Source organism: Phragmites australis, chromosome 23, assembly GCF_958298935.1.
Source record: "Phragmites australis chromosome 23, lpPhrAust1.1, whole genome shotgun sequence".
NCBI classification, from domain to species: domain Eukaryota; kingdom Viridiplantae; phylum Streptophyta; class Magnoliopsida; order Poales; family Poaceae; genus Phragmites; species Phragmites australis.
The window spans coordinates 6,109,759-6,128,549 of NC_084943.1; the positions used below are offsets into that span (position 1 = coordinate 6,109,759).

The following is an 18,791-nucleotide window of genomic DNA, read 5'->3' on the forward strand; positions in this document are numbered from 1 at the left end:
TTTACCGCAACATATCTAGTGAATCACATTTTTTTCATGTGCAATGTCTAATCATATTTTTTATGTTAATTTGGCATATATTACAATGATCCATTCATTTTGTGGCAGGTTTGAATGTATGTCTATTTATATCATTGTCTCTCACCGCATATATTTTGGAGATTTCTAACCGGAAAAGACTCATCCAAAAATTACTGCTAGATTTCGTTGCGGACCAAGGTGCCATCATAGGCCGCCACCGCCGCCTCCACCCAACCAATCCACGCCAGCCGCCCCGCAAGAACTCTCGCTCTCATCCCCGTCGTCGCCTGGATTGCTGTCCGGACCGGAGCTACCTGAATTGGGCTGATCTCTACTGCCACAGGTACGGATGCCCTCCTTACCTTCTCCCATGGATTTCTTCTTTTTTTTCTTTCGGCGCGCATCAAGCCTCTAAGATCGATCGATCGATCTATCTCAGTTGAGGCCGTATGCCTTGGGACTGTTGCACGATTATTAATCGTGAGCAGTTTCTCTGTTTTTTCCGTTTTGATATTGATTGCATGGCTGTGCCCACAGCCCAGCAATCATGCAGGAATTTAATTAGCCTTGCATGTTGGAGTTTAATTAGCCATTTCTACGCGTAATGGCATCAGTTTAGACTTGGTGTTTGGCTGATAAATAAAGAAGAAAAAAGGAAAGCTGCAATGGAGTCGCAGCACAAAATTCCTGGGTTTACTGTTCGCGCGTGTCCCTGAGCCGGCATTTCCAACAGGGACCAAGTGTGCGATCAAGTGCATTTTATTTTCCAAAAATGTTTCCTTTTTTTATCCGTAAATAGCTCTCACCAGAAGGAAGGTTTTTGTTCTTGGCAGCAAACCCGGCCGGCTGATTCTTGGGGCATGGCTTCAATGATCACAGCAGCGGATGAGCTCCAGAGGCGGAACAGAGCTCGTGAGATCAAGCAAAAGAGCAACAAGCGCAATCCAGGAACGGATGACGACGCTAACAAAGTAACAAACCTCTCACAACTGCTGTTTCGCTTTTGTTCTGTTTACTACTTAGTTTGCTCGTTCGATTATTTGGATACAATGGCAAAGCTGCTGTGCCTGTCAGACTGCATATTCTGTGCTGCTGTTCTGCCGTGCCGGACTAGCACTGCTACCCGTCCGGGCAAGCACATGTAGAGATATAAGCATCTCCGGTTGTATATTGTTGTAGATTTTTTCCATGTTGTTAGATCTCAATAAACTCCGTACATCGTGTATATAGACGGCCAAATGATCAATCAGAATTATCGTGCAATTATCCCAAACCTAAACTCTTTCAGTGCCTATTATTGGGGTTCAGATTTTCCTTTGAGCTTACATGCATCTCTCTTTAAGTGACCGTCGCTTACATTAGTGGGCTTACAAACTCTTATAGATGTATCAAGGTCCAGAAAAAAACAAACATAATGTTCACACTTCAGGCATGTTTTGTCATTCTAGTTACTTGGGGTTGGTTGATTATGCGTTTAAAATCCCTGGACACGATGACTTTCACCTTATTCGAAGTTGACTTGAATTTCTCCAGAATGGTAACTAATTACTTAGTTCGTAGACTGTTATGTGAGGAGTGTTTGCTAAAAAAGCACAGACCCTGTACGCTATGGTTGCTTCTTTTTTCAGGGCAATCTTCAATCTTTGTGTCCAAAATACCCGATCATGAATATAAGTCTTTGAATGACATGTTTTAAAATAAGTTTTTTTAAGTAAGTTGTACTATGCAACAGGTTTTTGTGACAAACCCGCAGAGAATACCTTTATGCTAAAAACTCCTCTTTGCACCACCTCTTCTTCTTGTGTAGTTTACCAATTTTATGCTCATTTTCTGCTTGTGTAGTTATCCAATTTCACAAGATAACATTAATCTGCTCTTCTTGCAGGGAGATGATGCTTGTGCAATCTGTGACAATGGTGGTTTTGTAACTTGGTAGGTATTGCAAAGTTTCAGTGACTTCCTCTCCCTTATATGTGCAGTTATGATAATTAATCTCTGGAATGTCTCTCTCCCAGTCGCCTGAAATGTTTTTAACTCTCAGTCACCTAAAGTTACATATTTCTTAGCCTAAAATTACAGTGGTGTGAATGTGTAATTTAGTAGAAGAATAGTTCAATTTTGAACTGCATATAAAAATAACGCCTGTAATTTTGACCAGTTCTTTTCCTTGAAGATTGTTCTATGTCTGTAGCTAATCAGTGTTCTTACTTCTTTTGGTAATGAGAGTTCGTGATACGCGTACCATATTTTACTAAGGATAAATAATGCAATTTCTCATATTTTACTAGGATAAATAATAAAATTTCTGCAGCAATACTTAATGAAATCCTAGTTCCTTCGCTGATACCAACGTCTCTTTTTTCCTCGATTTCTTTAGCTGTGATGGTGGTTGTCAAAGGTCTTTCCATCTAGACGAACAAGAAAGTGAAGATTCAAAGTGCAGATTGGCCCTTGGGGTAACTAAAGAACAGGCAAAGGTATCTCCTGATTGAGTTTCCTGGTTCTTTTATGTTCATGCTTGCTTTTGAATGTCTAAAATTGACATAGTGTTTCGTGTTCTTCATTGATAATTCAGATGATAAATGAGAAGAAGGAAAAGTTTATATGCAAGAACTGCAAGTATAAGCAACATCAGTGTTTTGTTTGTGGATTGCTGGGATCTTCAGACTTGTCATCAAAAGCCAAGGTAAGCATAAAAGATATGTTTGATCATGTTTCATTGAGACTTTTGAACTCAATTTATTTCGGAAGAGATGAAGAAATGCCAAATAGTACTACTAAAAATGTAGGTAAAAGGAAGGACATTCCTTCTGTATAGGTAAAGGTTGCTCAAGCTTCTCAGGATGCGCTTTTGCATTGGCATGTGCACAAAATGTTTGAGAACTGTATGTTCTCATCTGAATCGAACTAATTCTTTGCTAATTGTTTGTTAGGTATTCCAATGTGAGTACGACGATTGTAGGCACTTTTACCATCCTAAGTGTGTCGCTGGACTGCTCTACCCTGATAGCGAAGAGGCCACACTTTTTGAGCAACAAGTGGCTGCCGGACTGGGATTCTCGTGTCCTATGCATGAATGTATTGTGTGTAAGGGAGGAGAGAATAAGGATGACATGAACATGCAATTTGCAGTATGCAGACGCTGCCCAACTACATACCACCGAAAGTGCTTGCCAAGGTTTTCCTTCTTCCACTCTGCCTCTTTCTTGTTATGTTCTATTGGTGAAAATGGAAACTTTTTGCCTTGCAGTGATATCATCTTCAAAACGAGGAAACGTCCCAACGGTTCGATGCAAAGGGCGTGGGATGACATTCTTCCTGATCGAATTTTGATCTACTGCACGTAAATTCTCGTACCTTCGTCACTCATATATTCACTCCTCGTTGCCTTTTATCACCAATTTTCCATCCAGAGTAATTGAATTCTGTTAAAACTCTTTTGCAGGAAGCATGAGATCATAAGGAAACTAGGAACTCCCAAGAGAAACCATATCATCTTTCCTGATGTCAAAAAACTCCGTGTGCCGAAAACGCTTGAAGGTGCATCAATGGAACAGGATATACTTGAGGAAGAAGAGCTGCTCAACCACCCCCCGTTTGAGCAATCTCAGTCTCCTTCACCGGCTGCAACTGATCAGAATCAGTGCTCCTGTTCTACTCCCATCGACTCATTTGCTCCAAGTTCCTTGTTCATGCATCCACATCTAGGCTCCTGTGGTTGGCTTGGTGACTGACCACACAGCCTCTCTGCCATATGTGGATAAAAACCAGCAGTAACAGGTCCTTTGCAAAGTGCATGTGAATCAGCAGCTTGTGGTGGTTAGAATCAGAATACCTGATATTTCAATCTATACCGATAAATTTTTTTAGAGATAAGTAGGACGTGCAATAAATGGTAATTGTATTCTTTCAGGAAAATTTTGGAATACCAAGCTTGAGCTTCAAAAGCTTGGTTCCTGCATTCCACGCTTGAGCTTCGAAAGCTTCTAGCATAGTGGCTTTAATACTTGCACAAAATATTAAGTATATGGTTGTCCTCCCAGCGCAGCAGTGATTTACCCAACTTCAAGAACATCATTAATCAATTTAAGGAATGGATGTCCTAGGATTATGCTTTCTATGTTTTTGTTCTTGGCATCAAGAATGTACAAATAACACTCATAAAGATTATCTAATTGTGCCATTAGATAGAAGCAACATCAATTATTTAGAAGCTGGAGTAGTATAATTTGGAAATAAATCATGAAACACTTCCCTTGGACCGTCCGAATAAGTATCGGATGAAGACCAAATTCTTCCCCTTCAGTTTTGACATCTGACTTTGGCGGAGCATATGCTTCAGTGTTTGGTGCAATGAACTACTATGGGCATGTCTGATTCATATACTAAGGTTGCCACCATTTGCCAAAAAAATTTGCCGAACTCACCTATGGTTAGTTGCTCAAAATCTTCGTGCACTTTGGCAACCATAAGAGAAACTTGCTACACTTTTTTGAGTCATTGATGCGTGGGACCTCTATGGTTGGAATAGGATCTTGCCACAACTGTAGTTACGAACCAAACATGTGCCTAAGCTAGTTAAACTCGCCTAATCTCTGGTGTGACAAACTGTGTCAAGTTATGGCTGCGAACCAAAAAGCCCTGCATTTTTTGGGAATATGAGGAATACATGTTGACACAAAAACACAAAATAAAAACACTAGAATAGTAGAGGGTTAGTGACTAGATAAAAGAACTGATTTGTTCCTCAGCAACGACTCCAAAAAAAGCTTGTTTATGTTGGTTATATATATAATAATTAAAAATATTGTAAGTGCACATGTCAACTGTAGCTTTTCACACATTGTATTACATGAATATCGAACATGTGGAACACATGGATCATTTATCTAGCTAAGGGCTTTTACTACTAACTAGAACATTGATCAAGAGTTGATTGCTAAAGATATTAAGGATAATCACATGGAAGGATTAAGGTTGTGATAAGGGCTTATGGATGATCTTTCCACAAGTTTATGGTTCACTTGCATGCTCTGATCAGATTATACTATTATTATAACAAATTACTTGACTTTTACACATTGGATCTCTAATCAACTCATCATCTACACGCAAACTACAATGATGCTACCGGCAAGAATAGACCCAAATACCACATCTACATCTATCTCACTAGAAACGTAAAGTTGCAACTGCATAGACATTAAGCATACATCACATAGACCAAAGTAATTATATTAATCAACATAAGCACCATCACGAAGTCATCACTACCGATTCAAAATTAATATCACTACCAATTTTTGAACCGGCATTGATAATCCATGATTATCACTGTCAGCTTATGAACTGTTAGTGATAGTAAGTATCATTGTCAGTTTAAGCCTTGAACTGGCAGTGATAACCCTACTATCATTGTAGGTTTAAGGTATGAACCAGTAGTGATAATCTTTTCAGATGTGCAAAAATAATCTACTGTGAACTCTTCAGCATGATAATCTATCTTAAACCCCATGTCAAAATATTCGAGGTACAATATTTTATACCTAAATCTAAAAATAGAAATAGATATTGCGAAGCTGCTGCACCAAGAGCCCTTTAGACGCTCCACGTCAAAGAGCTCATGATACAGCAGCCATGCACCATCCGTTATACATCTTGCATGCTCTTCAGACATTCCAACTGAATTTACTATCCGAGAGAGTGACAATAGTAAATATAGATGAAATGTAAAAGCACAATCTTTAACACTCAAAATTAGTTTAAAGCGACTATGCTTTTTGTCATTCCTTTAGATCTATCTATTTCCAAAACCATCTTCACACCACATTCACGAAGTGGAGACATGGAGAGAGGAGATGAGGAGACGGAGAAAGCATGTAACCGCGCGTTGGCTCGAGAGACGGTGGGCTCAGTGAACGCACGCGAGGTGGCTACCTGCTTAGAGGACGGTGAGAGGAGATGAGGAGATGGTGAGAGAAGACCGTGGGGAGAGGAATGAGGAGACGACGAAGGTGTGCATTGGCTCAGGAGATGGCGAGCATAGCGGACGTCGAGCTCGGCGAACCATGGTTACAGCGAGGAGCTCGTGTGAGTGATGTTGAAGCTAGGCATGAGGGGTAGAGGCAGGCGTAGTGGAGATGGCCGGTGACCATCGCTCCACTTCGATCGCCACTACCCCTCAAGAGTAGCTTTGGGGAGAGTGAGAAATGAGAGATGGGCACATCTGAGGGAGAAGGATTCAATTTATAGAAAAATTATCACTGCCAGTTGGGAATACGAATCGACAGTGATAATAATTAACACAACCAGTTCATCGTCCTCAATTATTGCTCCATCGGTACAGCTTACGAATTGGCAGAGATAAAAATTATCACTATCGGTTTGTAATACGAACCAATAGAGATAAACATTATCACTACCGGTAATTGAAGGCACGTCTTTTTAAGAACCAATAGTGATAATTTGAACATCACTGCATGTTCGTGTTAGGAATCGGCAGTGATAACCACTATCACTGCCGATTCTTACTGGCATGACTTTTTTTTTCGTGTCTGGAGCTTAAGAACCAGTAGCGATATATTATCACTGCCAGTTATTTTTGAACTGGCAATGAAAAGGGACGCGAATGACCCTTTCTATAGTAGTGCATATGGAAAAATCCCGACAACCCAAGGGAAGAATAGTAGTTTGCCTCCATCTTAATGAAGGTATTCATCATAAAAAACATACCTAGAGCACATCTAGATCACCATGCAAAAAGATGGCACATCGGCTGAGGTTGATGGTAGTGCCAAGTGGCAGACCTGCCGATCTTGCCGGATCATCTCGGTTTTCAGCAAGAATGAATGTCTCATGTCTAACATTGAAACTACGCTTCTTTCAACAAAAACCTAAACCCATTCTTGAAGGACCACATTTGTTATTTATAGATGTTCTGGTAGAGTCCTTTTCTTGGAGAGGTGAAAAACCTTTGGAATTGATCTTGATATGCTAGAAAACCTTCCAAAAGTGTCACACCAATAGAAATTCACTACTGTAGAAACACCCTTAGTTGTCCTCCTATCACTACCAGTTCTCATCAAGAACTGGCACTAAAAGGCCATCCAAAAAGAACTAGCGGTAAAATCAATTATCATTATCGGTTCGTGTCAAGAACTGATACTAATACTATCATTGTCAGTTCTTGACATGAATTGGTAGTGAAAATGTGTTTTTACTGCCAGTTCATGTGAATCGGCAGTAATAATGGAGGGAGTATCATTGTCGATTCTTATTATGAATAGACAGTGATAATGGATGACATTCTGTCTTTGGAAATTTATAATTTTTTCATACAAAGTCAAATGGAGACAAAGTTTATATGAAAATTCTCTCCACTTCCTCCAGATTCTAGTGACAGCATATCCTAGATTGTATCAATCAAGCGGATGTCTTGTTATTCAGGCCTCAGAAGTCACCAGGAAGTAGTGCTCAAGGGCTGTCACTGTCCTGCACATAATCTCTATAGTAGCTTGATCGGCATGGTCATATGCTGCCCCAACACACTACAGAAATGCTCCAGCTCTTTCAAGTTGTCCTTTGGACATAGTACTTTCCGGTTCCTTAACATACTCAACACTTTCCTCCACACATGGTTCATATTTAACCTCTCCATATGCTGAAAACACATGGATTTTCTTTGTTTCTAGATTCCTGATGAGGGCACCGACGCCGATGCCTTGATTTGTTCCTCTCTTTCATGGTACCAACAAACCAACACTAAACTCTTTCTCTGAATTTTACTCGAACAACAACAATAGTACTTAGTAGATTGAACTGAAACCAATCTATCTCGGCAAGATCAAATATAACAACACAATGGTACCAGAACTTGTGCAAGCTTTGAGATCAATCTCACACAAACAACAAAAATAACCTATAGAAGATGGATTAGCAGCTCGATTTACAAGGTTGAAGTCGATGCAAACCAAAATTAGGATTTCTCCACACGTGGTCCAGTAAAGAACACGATCAGAGAATGAGAAACCAGCAAGATTCCGTTGTGCGCCTAGGAATTGACAACCTGATCACACACTAATGCAATTCATGCAAGATTGGCAACATTCAGTAAAACATTAGTGATGTGAGCGTCATCTTCTGCTCATAGGAGGAACGTCCTCGATGAAACATGCAAAACAAATCTGATCCTCATGCAAGGGATGATACCCCATATATAGGTGGGCATGCCTCAACTTTGACTTGGACTTGAACACCATTACCTGACTCGACCAAAAATAGGACTCGAACAACATGACCTGACTCGACCAAAAATAACTCACGCGGACAAGTCACTCATCCATGCATTAAGCATACTCAACCAGAATTCGGACTCAATAATAACTCATACCATGAATAAAATAATGCGGCTACCTTGCTAATACTCCTATTATGACTTCTATAATTAAATTAGCCAGTTAATCTGTTGACTCTAAACTCAAACTTGCAAAATAATTAAGTCGGTGGCTCCAATCACATAGCACCAACATGAATAAACTTTGTTGGCATCTTTGCTTGGTTCTCCTCATTGTTCTTGCACTAAAAATTAATTTCTTGAAGAACATTTTTGCTCAGCGTAACATCAGAAGCAGCCAGGGTTTCACCTTCCCTCACCTTGGCACCCTCCACAGCAAAAAAAAAATGCACTGAGTTGTATAAGAAATTTATTTGATGCATTGTATTCCTTTTCACCGAATAAAGTAGAAATAATATGAGGAGTCATGGGCGCATCATTTTCTCTCCCTTGAAACAAAGCCGTCCTCGACTTTGAGGTAATATCAAGTGCTTTCTTCTTCTTTGCAGCAAGAAAGACCTCTACCTTGATGGATGTTTCAGGCATTTGTTTGAGCACATAGTGCACACCCCTGTGAACAAAAGAATAAGTATTGGAAGAGCTCTCATGAGTAGCATTGAGATCATACTGCCACAACCTCCCCAATAACAAATGACAAGCATTCATCGGCACCACATCGCAGTCCACCTTATCATAATAATCACCAATAGATAATGCAACCCGCACCTTGTGAGTAATTTTCAGCATACCACTTTGATCCATCTATTGCATATAATGCGATGTAGGTAGCCTCCGCGTAGACATGGATAATGCATGCACCAAATCTGAACTAACAACATTGGTAAAGTTTCCACCATCAATAATTAATTTGCACACCTTGCCTTGTACTTTGCACTCTGATTGGAACACATTACAACATTGTCCCTCAAGTGCACCATCACGTTGAATTTCATGGGCTAACAAAGATAAACCCATCTTAGGAACATCAGCATCATTATTATCATTATCTATCAGCATCATTATTATCATTATCTGTCGCGTACAAATCAGTGTAGTTATCACAAGTATGACCATCATAAAAAGATATTTTTTCAGATTCTTCAGAAAGACTATCAGAAACATAGCCTTCTTTTGTCATCAACACCTTCTTTTCATTATGACAATCCCTCATAAAATGCCCTCTTCCTCCACAAGTATAACACAACTTTCTGAAATGAGAAGAAGATGCAACAGAAGATTCAACTTTAGATTATGCTTTACTCACTGAACTAGTGATAGATTTAGAAATTGCCTTTGACGGAGTGCTCGGTTTGAAGGAAACCGACTTAGTAGCAGCACCCTTATCATCATCTTGCTGAAAAGAACGAGATTGATCAGCAGCACGACAAGCTTTTAGCTGTTGCTCCACCCTTTGAGCGACATGCACCAAATTTTGCATATTAGAATAATAGATAGTTTCAACATGTTCCTGCATATCCTAATTAAAACCATTAATAAATCGAGATATAGTGGCATTCCCATCCTCTTGCACACCTGTACAGATCATCAAAAGTTCCATCTCCTTGTAATAAGCATCCATACTAAGATCACCTTGCTCAAGGTGCTGCAAACGAGTACTCAAGGTTCTAGTAAAATGTTTAGGCATAAAAGTGATGATACATAATATCCTTCATATAGTTCCAATTGTGTGGACGACCTCCAGTACGACACAAAGAATTCCACCAAGTCAAAGCATACCCGGTGAACTCAATAAACACAGCATGTACCTTCTTTTCCTCTGAATAATTATGACTATCAAAAATCTGATCACAGCGCATCTCCCACCCCAAATAGTCCTCCGGCTCACCCAATCCCAAAAAAGAAGGCATAGAAATTTTCAACTTACCAGGCCCTTCATCTAGCAGAACACGAATAGCACAACCAACCGTATTGCTATCACGGGTAACACGACGAATATCAGCCGCAAGTTTCTCCATAAGAGCATCATGTCGATGAAGAGGATGTCATGGTCAGCGATGATAATCATCACCATCAGATTGTAGCCCTGGACTCTCATCACCTCCATCATATGCATGGCGGTCAGGAGAACAACGACACCATTCAACATGTGCATCACATTGTGGAGGGTGTAGATGATCAACAAGCTCTGCAATAGTCTTTTTCATATCAGTAAAACCATAGTCCATGCGATTCCTAAATACAGACAAGTAGCAGTCAGTCCATCCCTGACTTCTACAGACAAGTTACGGTTATAAACATGATGTGGCCCTTGAGGTAAACCATCAACAACACCATGAGTTAAAGCGTCAGCATCAATAGCTTTAGAATTCCTAGAATTCAACATCTTATAAATTCTGAATAAATAGAGGAATAAGTAACCCAGGCTCTGATATCACTTGATGAGGGCACCGGTGCCGATGCCTTGATTTGACCCTCTCTTTCACGGTACTAACAAACAAACACTAAACTTCTTCTCTGAATTTTACTCGTACAACAACAATAGTACTTAGTAGATTGAACTGGAACCGATCTATCTTAGCAAGATCAAATATAACAACACGACGGTACCAGAACTTGTGCAAGCTTTGAGATCAATCTCACACAAACAACAAAAGTAACCTGTAGAAAATGGACCAGCAGCTCGATTTACAAGGTTGAAGTAGATGCAAACCAAAATTAGGATTTCTCCACCCGTGGTCCAGGAAAGAACACAATCAGAGAATGATGAACCAACAAGATTCTGTTGTACGCACATGAATTGACAACCTGATCACACACCAAAGCAATTCACGCAAGATTTGCAACCCTCAGTAAAACATCAGCGAAGGGAGCACCAACGTTTTGCTCGTAGGAGGATTGTCCTCGATGAAACACGCAAAACAAATCAGATCCTGGGATGACGCCCCAAATACACACATGCCTTGACTTTTACTTGGACTCGAACACTATAACCTGACTCAACCAAAAACAGGACTCGAACACCATGTACTTGACTCGACCAAAAATAGGACTCGAACACCATAGCCTGACTCGACAAAAAAATCTCACACAGATAAGTCTGACTCATCCATACATTAAGCATACTCAACCAGAATTCAGACTCAACCATAACTCATACCATAAATAAAATAATATGACTACCTTGCTAATATTCCTATTATGACTTATCTAATTAAATTAGCCAGCTAATGTGTTGACTCTAAACTCAAACTTGCAAAATAATTAAGTCGGCATCTCCAATCGCATAGCACCAACCTGAATAAAACTTTGTTGGCCTCTTTGCTTGGTTCTCCTCATTTTTCTTGCACTAGAAATTAATTCCTCAAAAAATATTTTTGCTCAGCGTAACATCAGAAGCAGCCAATGTTTCACCTTCTCTCACCTTGACATCCTCCACAATAAAAGAAAATACACCGAGTTGTATAAAAAATTTATTTGATATATTGTATTCTTTTTCACTAAATAAAGTAGAAATAATATGAGGAATCATGAGCTCATCATTCCCCAAACGGCCGCATAACTGATAATATTCAAAACAGTAAACTTCTTATCATTCAAACAGAACTTAGCTACCTAATTTGTGTAGCAATTGTCTCTTAGCAACGTTATCTTTTTAAAAGATTTATTTCCAAACAACAACCAAAGAAAGAAATGTACTCATTAGAAACATTTTCATTACAACACCTATTTATAATACTTACATTAACTATTGACTACGACACAATCAAAGACCGAATGAGCCCAAATACCACAGCCACAACAAAACAAATATGTACGTAACACTTTCATTCTTTAGATATTGTTTTAGCCTTCAACACTTTTAACATGTCTCAGCTCTCTTTTAACATGACAATCAATACTCTTATTTTTAGCATATCATCTTGATTGCTCTCATTTCCAATTAATTGCACCCAACCCATCAAGGAAGCACGCTAATTTAATCATATTTCAACTTCTAATGCCCTTACTTTTGGAAAACACCACGTAGAAAACATAAAACATATCTATTTGATAAAAAAACCCTATTTCTAAAATAACACCTATTTAACAACCAGAAAGAACTGCAAAATCCCCATCAACATATTTTGGAGTACAAACTCAATCAACACATATTTTCGATTGCTGGCAGCAGAGGTGGGCAGGGAACCCGAGTGGCCGAGTCCATCCTCCCACGACACTGATGAGCTCGCCGCGACGCCGGATGAATCTTTGCTGCGAGCAATCGAACCCACTTCTATTTTCCTCCCCAACAGTTAGTAGCGGATTTCTTTGCTTCGTGGCCGGATACTAATCTAATCTACCGACCCCGCGGCTCTAGTTTGATTCGATTACGCTTTTCTTCTTTTTCAGCGCGCGCAAGATCGATGGATTCGGGCATCCAGTATGCTGGCGCAGTTTATTTCCAAAAAAATGGTACCCCCCCCCCCCCAAGCAATGCAATGCAGCGGAGCTGCCATTAATTCTTGTGGTACTTGTTCACTCAGCTGAACTTTGTTATCTTTGGTCAGGGACCTTCAAGGATAAATCATCTGCGCAGAAGCAACCTGGGGTTAATTTTGGTCCGTCAATAGCAAACCTGCCGGCCTGATTTTTGGGGGAGGGCATGGCTCCAGCAGAGAGCCCAGCGGAAGAGCTCCGGAGGCTGAAGAGAGCTGGGGACAACGAGCAAAAGAGTGACAGGCGCAAGCCACGACCTGATGTAAGCGAACTCACACTTGCAATATCTTTTGCCCTGTTGATTACCTAGTCAGTTTGCTCGTTCATGTTGGTATACCCCCAAAGAAAATAAAGGACAGATGTACTTATGGGCTTACATGCAACTCGCTAAGAGGTCACTTCGAATAACGGACTTGCCCCTTTGGTTGTGGTTTTGAATTGTTGATACTTGATAGCAGAGAAGCTTTGTGCATTCACTAATTGCCATAATTTAATGACACTTGCTTACTTCTGTGGTTGTGCATGTAAATGTTTAGATCCTGATGTGCTTTTGTTTTCCCCTAATACATACACAATTATGGAGTAATTTATTTTTGAATAATGTTTATGGAGTACTTATTGTGGCTGCACTTGTCATGTGCTGTCTAGACACTTTCTGCAAGAAGTTACAATTCCTTCAAAAAAATCCAGGCCCAGAAAAAATCTAAGCTAATGTTGGCACATGATCTAAAACTTTTTGAATGACATGTTGTAAGATGTTCTTTTTAGTAAACTGCACTATAAACCAGGTTTTGTTTCCAAATCTGCAGAGAAAACCGTGTTTAAGCTGAAACTGCTATTTGCAGCGCCTCTTTTATGCTGAAGCCTTGCTTTGCACCATTTTTAATGTTCAAACCCTTCCTGAAGCCAACACCACTGAGATGATGGGTGGCATTGTCCAGGTGGGACGACAAACGTGTCGGAGCCGTAATCTGTATCTGGGTCTTGGGACTGATTGATCAAGCAGAACGAGTGTTCAAACCCTTTAAACTGTGTGGACTTAAAGCGCCAGCTCAGTTGTGCACTCCCAAACTCCCGAAGTTACATTCCCAGATGCGTCCCACTTGGCCAACATTGTCTACCATCTCAGCGCTCTCACAAACCTAGGCTGTCATGACAGGAACATGACACTAAACCTGGTGCAAAGCAAGGATATATCACAGAAGAGGTGGCCCAGAGAGTGATTTGGATTAAAAATAGTGTTCTTTTCTGGTTTTGCACAAACTCCTGGTGCATAGTTCAATTGACTCAAAAAAAAAAAATTCTTACTGAATCGAAGTTGTTCAGTGACTACATATGTTTAAGCATGAATGTTCCCGTCTATACAGGTTCTTAGATTTGTTCTCTTTCTTTATTAGTTAACAATTTTATTTGTTCATTTTCAACTGGTGTGGTTCATTCAATTTATCACAAAGTTAAGATGAATCTGCTCTTTGTGCAGGGAGATGGCTTTTGTGCAATATGTGATAATGCTGGTGATGTAACTTGGTAGGGGTATTATTATAAAATTTCAGTAGTTTCTCTCATTTATATATGCAGTTATGGTAATAAACTCCACGCTTAATGCAAATGCCTCTTCTTACCTTGAATTTTTTAGCTGTGATGGTGGGTGTTAGAGGTCTTTCCATCTAGCCGATGAATACAGTGAAGATTCTAAATGCAGATTAACCCTCGGTCTAACTAAAGAACAGGCAAAGGTATCTCCGGATTGAGTTGTCTAGTTCTTTAAGTTCACACTTTCTTTTGTATGTCTAAAACTGAATAGTGCTTCGTGTTTTTCATTAATAATTCAGATGATAATTGATAGTGAGGAAGGTTTTATATGCAAGAACTGCAAGTATAAGCAACATCAGTGTTTTCCTTGTGGGTTGTTGGGGTCTTCAGACTTGTCATCAGGAGCCGAGGTAAGTATAACAGATATGTTTAATCATGTTTCATTGAGACTTCTGAGGATGAATGGGAGGGACCGGATGGTGCCATTGTTCCTCGTGGTCGAATTTTAATCTACTGCACGTGTGTTAATTCACGCACCTTACCCCCAGTTGCCTTTTTGTCTCCAGTTACCCCTCCAGATTAATTCAATTCTGGTAAATTTTTTTGCAGGAAGCATGAGATCGTAAGAAAGCTAGGAACTCCCAAGATGAATCGTATCATCTTTCCTGATGCCAAAAAAATCTGTGTGCCAATAATGCTTGAAGGTCCACCCATGGAACAAGATACACCTGAGAAAGAAGATACGCCTCGCCTAAACTATCTCAGTCCCCTCTACCGGCTGCAAGCAATCAGAATCAGTGCTCGTGTTCTAGTCCCATTGACTCATTTGCACCTAGGTCCTTGTTTATGCATCCACATCCAGGTGCTTGTGACTGACCATCTGGCCTCTCTCACTCTCCCTTGTAGAATGCCTGAATTTTATTATTGTAGTTGTAGGCGAGACCGGGTTTCTTGTGGCGCATAAAACCCTACCATGTCCAAAACTCCAAGTACTGTTGTGATGAGATGCAGGTGCCACCTTTGATGGTGGATGATCATACTGTTCTTTTTGTTGGCATGTTAGATCAGCCGGGTCTTTTTAGGGTGATGTTTTGAGAAACTATATTGCCATAATGCTGACGATATGCGGTTATGCGCCACAAGGATTTTCTACAACAATTTGGAATTTGGTTTGTAAACCCAAAAGTGAAGGAGGTCTAGGCATCATTAAACTCAGGTTCAAACTGAGGCTCTCCTTCTGAAAAACTTAGATAAGTTCTTCAATAATCAAGAACTCCCTTGGGTCAAGTTGATTTGGGAAAATTACTATACAGATGGCAAAATACCAGGAGTGGATAAAAAGGGTTCCTTTTGGTGGAAAAGCATTATGAAACTGCTAGACATTTACAAAGGCCTGGCAGTTGCACAAATAGAAGATGGAAGATCGGTGCACTTCTGGCAGGATATGTGGGGAGGAATGGTCGGTCCCTCTCCAATCTTTCCGTGAATTTTGCTCCTACGTAAAGGTCATCAATATCTCCTTAAACTCGGCCCTTAGCAGGCATAATTTACTTGAATTGTTTCATCTATCTCTCTCGGCTCAGGCTTTTCTCAACTTCATATTCTACAAGGCAGAGTTGACGAAATTCACTTAACAAGATCAGATACATGGAAGTATATTTGGGGCAATCTTGTCTTCTCTTCAAAAAGAACCTACAAAATTTTAATGGGCCATACACAAATCCATCTTGCTTTCAGATGGATTTGGAAATCCTCTTGTCAAAAGAAACACAAAGTGTTTTTCTAGCTGCTTCTAAATGATATATTAAACTCTGAGGAGTATGTTGCGAAGGAGAAATATGACTTTATACGACTACAATTGTGAACAGTGTATTTGGTAGAGAGAAGAGACGACCATTCATCTTTTTCTCATATGTAATTTTGCAAGAGCCTGGTCCTCAATTAGTGTTGTGTTACCACGGCAAATTCCACTCGAGCGTATTTGGCGTTATATGAAAAGGAAGATTAATGTGTCATTCTACATGGAGATAATTATCATTATGTGCTGGAGCATCCGGACAACCAAAAATGACTGGCTCTTCAATAACATCGATCCAGCAATTCAACAATGCAGGGCTAGATTTCTTCACGAGTTAAGCTTGGTCACTCATTGGATCAAAAGAAAATATCTTGATCAACTCTCTCAATGGATAAACTCAAGGCTGTAATCACTTTTTTTATTCCCTCCCTAATTCCCATTTTTATTCCACACACGCGCGCGCGCGCGCACGCACGCACGCACGCACGCACACACACACACATATATATATATATATATATATATATATATATATATATATATATATATATATATATATATATATATATATTGTAGGGACCAAGTCCCTCCCGTTCCTCTAAAACCTGAGGTTTCTGAAATTTATAATGCTTTTATGACTGCATGACCATGTTGTTGAGCTTTACTTAGAACTAGCAACTCCCTTACCAGATGAGGCATGTAAACTTTTTTTTTTTTTTGGAAGAACTCCAGTAGGGGAATCCCTACTGCAAGGCAACCATTTTATTAAGAAAGGAAAGGTTGTACAACGCCTGTAAGTAGGCAAGGCTCAAAGAGAGACAGAGGAGGAAAAGACTAAACAAAATTGTTAATCCATTAGGATAACTAGACATGTAAGGAACTGTTCATTCACTCTGCACCCACGCAATAGCACTGGTCGTACGATCCAATCGCATGTATAGCAATTGTTGATGTTGTGGTAAAAAAAAGTTGAGACTGGTTAACTTATGGTATTAAGGAACTATTTTTCCTCCTCAAAGTCCTAATAAAATTATTACTTGATTTTCATGGTAAACCTTATGTTATCTTGTAGGATCTTGTAGGACTAAAAAAGATAAAATGCACTCTTTTTAGGTACATGAAGAACGTACACCTCACACATCATTTCTCCATCCCTCCACAACAAAAAAAATCAAGACCCATCAACAACTACCGGCCACAACAAAGTGGAAAACCATACAAGCCCGAATAGTAGAGCCATACAGAAATAAAGGTGAAACCGTTATAGAGGATGGAGCTTATGGAAGCTCCCATTTCCATCGGTATTAGGATATTAACATTACAATAAATAGTTGTGTTTCTTGTCAATATATAAGTCTATTATATTATCTTATAGCACACGAATACTTCTTATTCTATTATATCACATGCCACTTCAACCGGTGTGTGCTATATTATGTCTATGTCCATTTTGTCTTCATCTTTTTTCCCCTCAGTTTTTGTTGGGTTGGCTTACCTTTCTTTCCTCCGTGCATCGATCATTTGTTTCCACGAAAGTATTTGAATTTGAGTTAAATGGAAGAGATATTCCATACAAATCTATAACGCGGCATCTGAAAATCCGAAACCATTAGTATTTGTATCCACCAGATGCGAAAAATCGAATATGTTATGGGCAATGATCAAACTAGTAATGATCATCGTGGCTCATATTTAGCCTTTTATTTTGTCCGTTTCCACTCATATGGGTCTACTTTTATAATTTTTTAAAACGGATGCATATATCTGCAATTTTTTATTTAAAAATATAAAAATAAAAATAAAAACATTTAGAAGAAGGGGTATTGCTTAAGGAGTTGTTAGGTTTGTGTTCAAATTTGGTAGATGCGTTTGAATCCTAAACATGTTCCCATTTTCCAAACTGGTCCTTCTTCCCTCGTCAAGTGTCGTACAGCCGGTTTAGAATTAATAGCTAAACTAGAAATGTGGGATTTCTAATAGCCATAGTAAACTGACACTGGATTAGGAAATAAAAAAATTGTATCCCAGCGAACATAAAGCACAGCTGTGATTCTTCATGCGAGCTTTCAGATCCTGATTTGCTTTCGTTTTCCCCTATGGCATACAACATTATGGAGTACCTATTGTGGCTCTACTTTTTGTTACTGTTTGGTAACTTTTGAAGGAAACTGCAAATCCTCGCACACAAAAAAAAAAAAAAAAAAAAATCCGAGTCCAGAAAAAAGCTAAGCTAATGCTCTCACATGTTGGGTTTACTGGGGGTTCGTTAATTATATGGTTTATGGTCCCTACCTCCCAGGATACAATGACCTTTTCACCTAGTTCTAAGTTGACTTGAATGTCTCCAGAATAGTTACTAATTACGTAGTTTGTAGACTGTCATGTCTGGACTGTTCAGTAAAAATAAGCACAGACCCTAAAGACCTGAATTTACTGGCTGTGAATGCTTCTTTTTTATTAGACAATATTTAATTTCACATCAAAATACCCTATCATGATCAAAAACATTTTTAATGACATGTTTTAAAAAAACTTTTAAGTAAATTGCAGTAGTGGACATGGTTCTTGCGCCAAACCTGCATATAATTGTAGGAGGCATAATTTGGAAATGCTTGATCGAGCTGAACAAGGCGTTGTTCCAAACAAAGGTGTAACTTGGTAGCGCCAAAC

The 18,791-nt window shown here is 39.4% G+C and overlaps 1 protein-coding gene and 2 long non-coding RNA genes across 3 annotated transcripts; all 3 read left to right on the forward strand.

The window, feature by feature from the left end:
* Positions 1-870: 870 nt before the first annotated feature.
* LOC133906715 (protein ENHANCED DOWNY MILDEW 2-like) lies at positions 871-3,789 on the forward strand. The gene is made up of 7 exons (XM_062348689.1): positions 871-992; positions 1,907-1,953; positions 2,399-2,498; positions 2,597-2,707; positions 2,955-3,199; positions 3,272-3,364; positions 3,467-3,789. Exons 1-7 carry the CDS (start codon positions 882-884, stop codon positions 3,753-3,755), a joined length of 996 nt encoding a protein of 331 aa, XP_062204673.1. The 5' UTR covers positions 871-881; the 3' UTR covers positions 3,756-3,789.
* An 8,655-nt stretch (positions 3,790-12,444) lies between these two features.
* On the forward strand, positions 12,445-14,773 carry LOC133905644 (uncharacterized). Its single transcript, XR_009907673.1, has 5 exons — positions 12,445-12,766; positions 12,862-13,052; positions 14,271-14,317; positions 14,427-14,526; positions 14,623-14,773. It is a non-coding gene; the product is annotated as an uncharacterized LOC133905644 (long non-coding RNA).
* Positions 14,774-14,779: 6 nt separating this feature from the next.
* On the forward strand, positions 14,780-15,372 carry LOC133905645 (uncharacterized). Its single transcript, XR_009907674.1, has 2 exons — positions 14,780-14,842; positions 14,933-15,372. It is a non-coding gene; the product is annotated as an uncharacterized LOC133905645 (long non-coding RNA).
* The last annotated feature ends 3,419 nt before the right edge of the window (positions 15,373-18,791 follow it).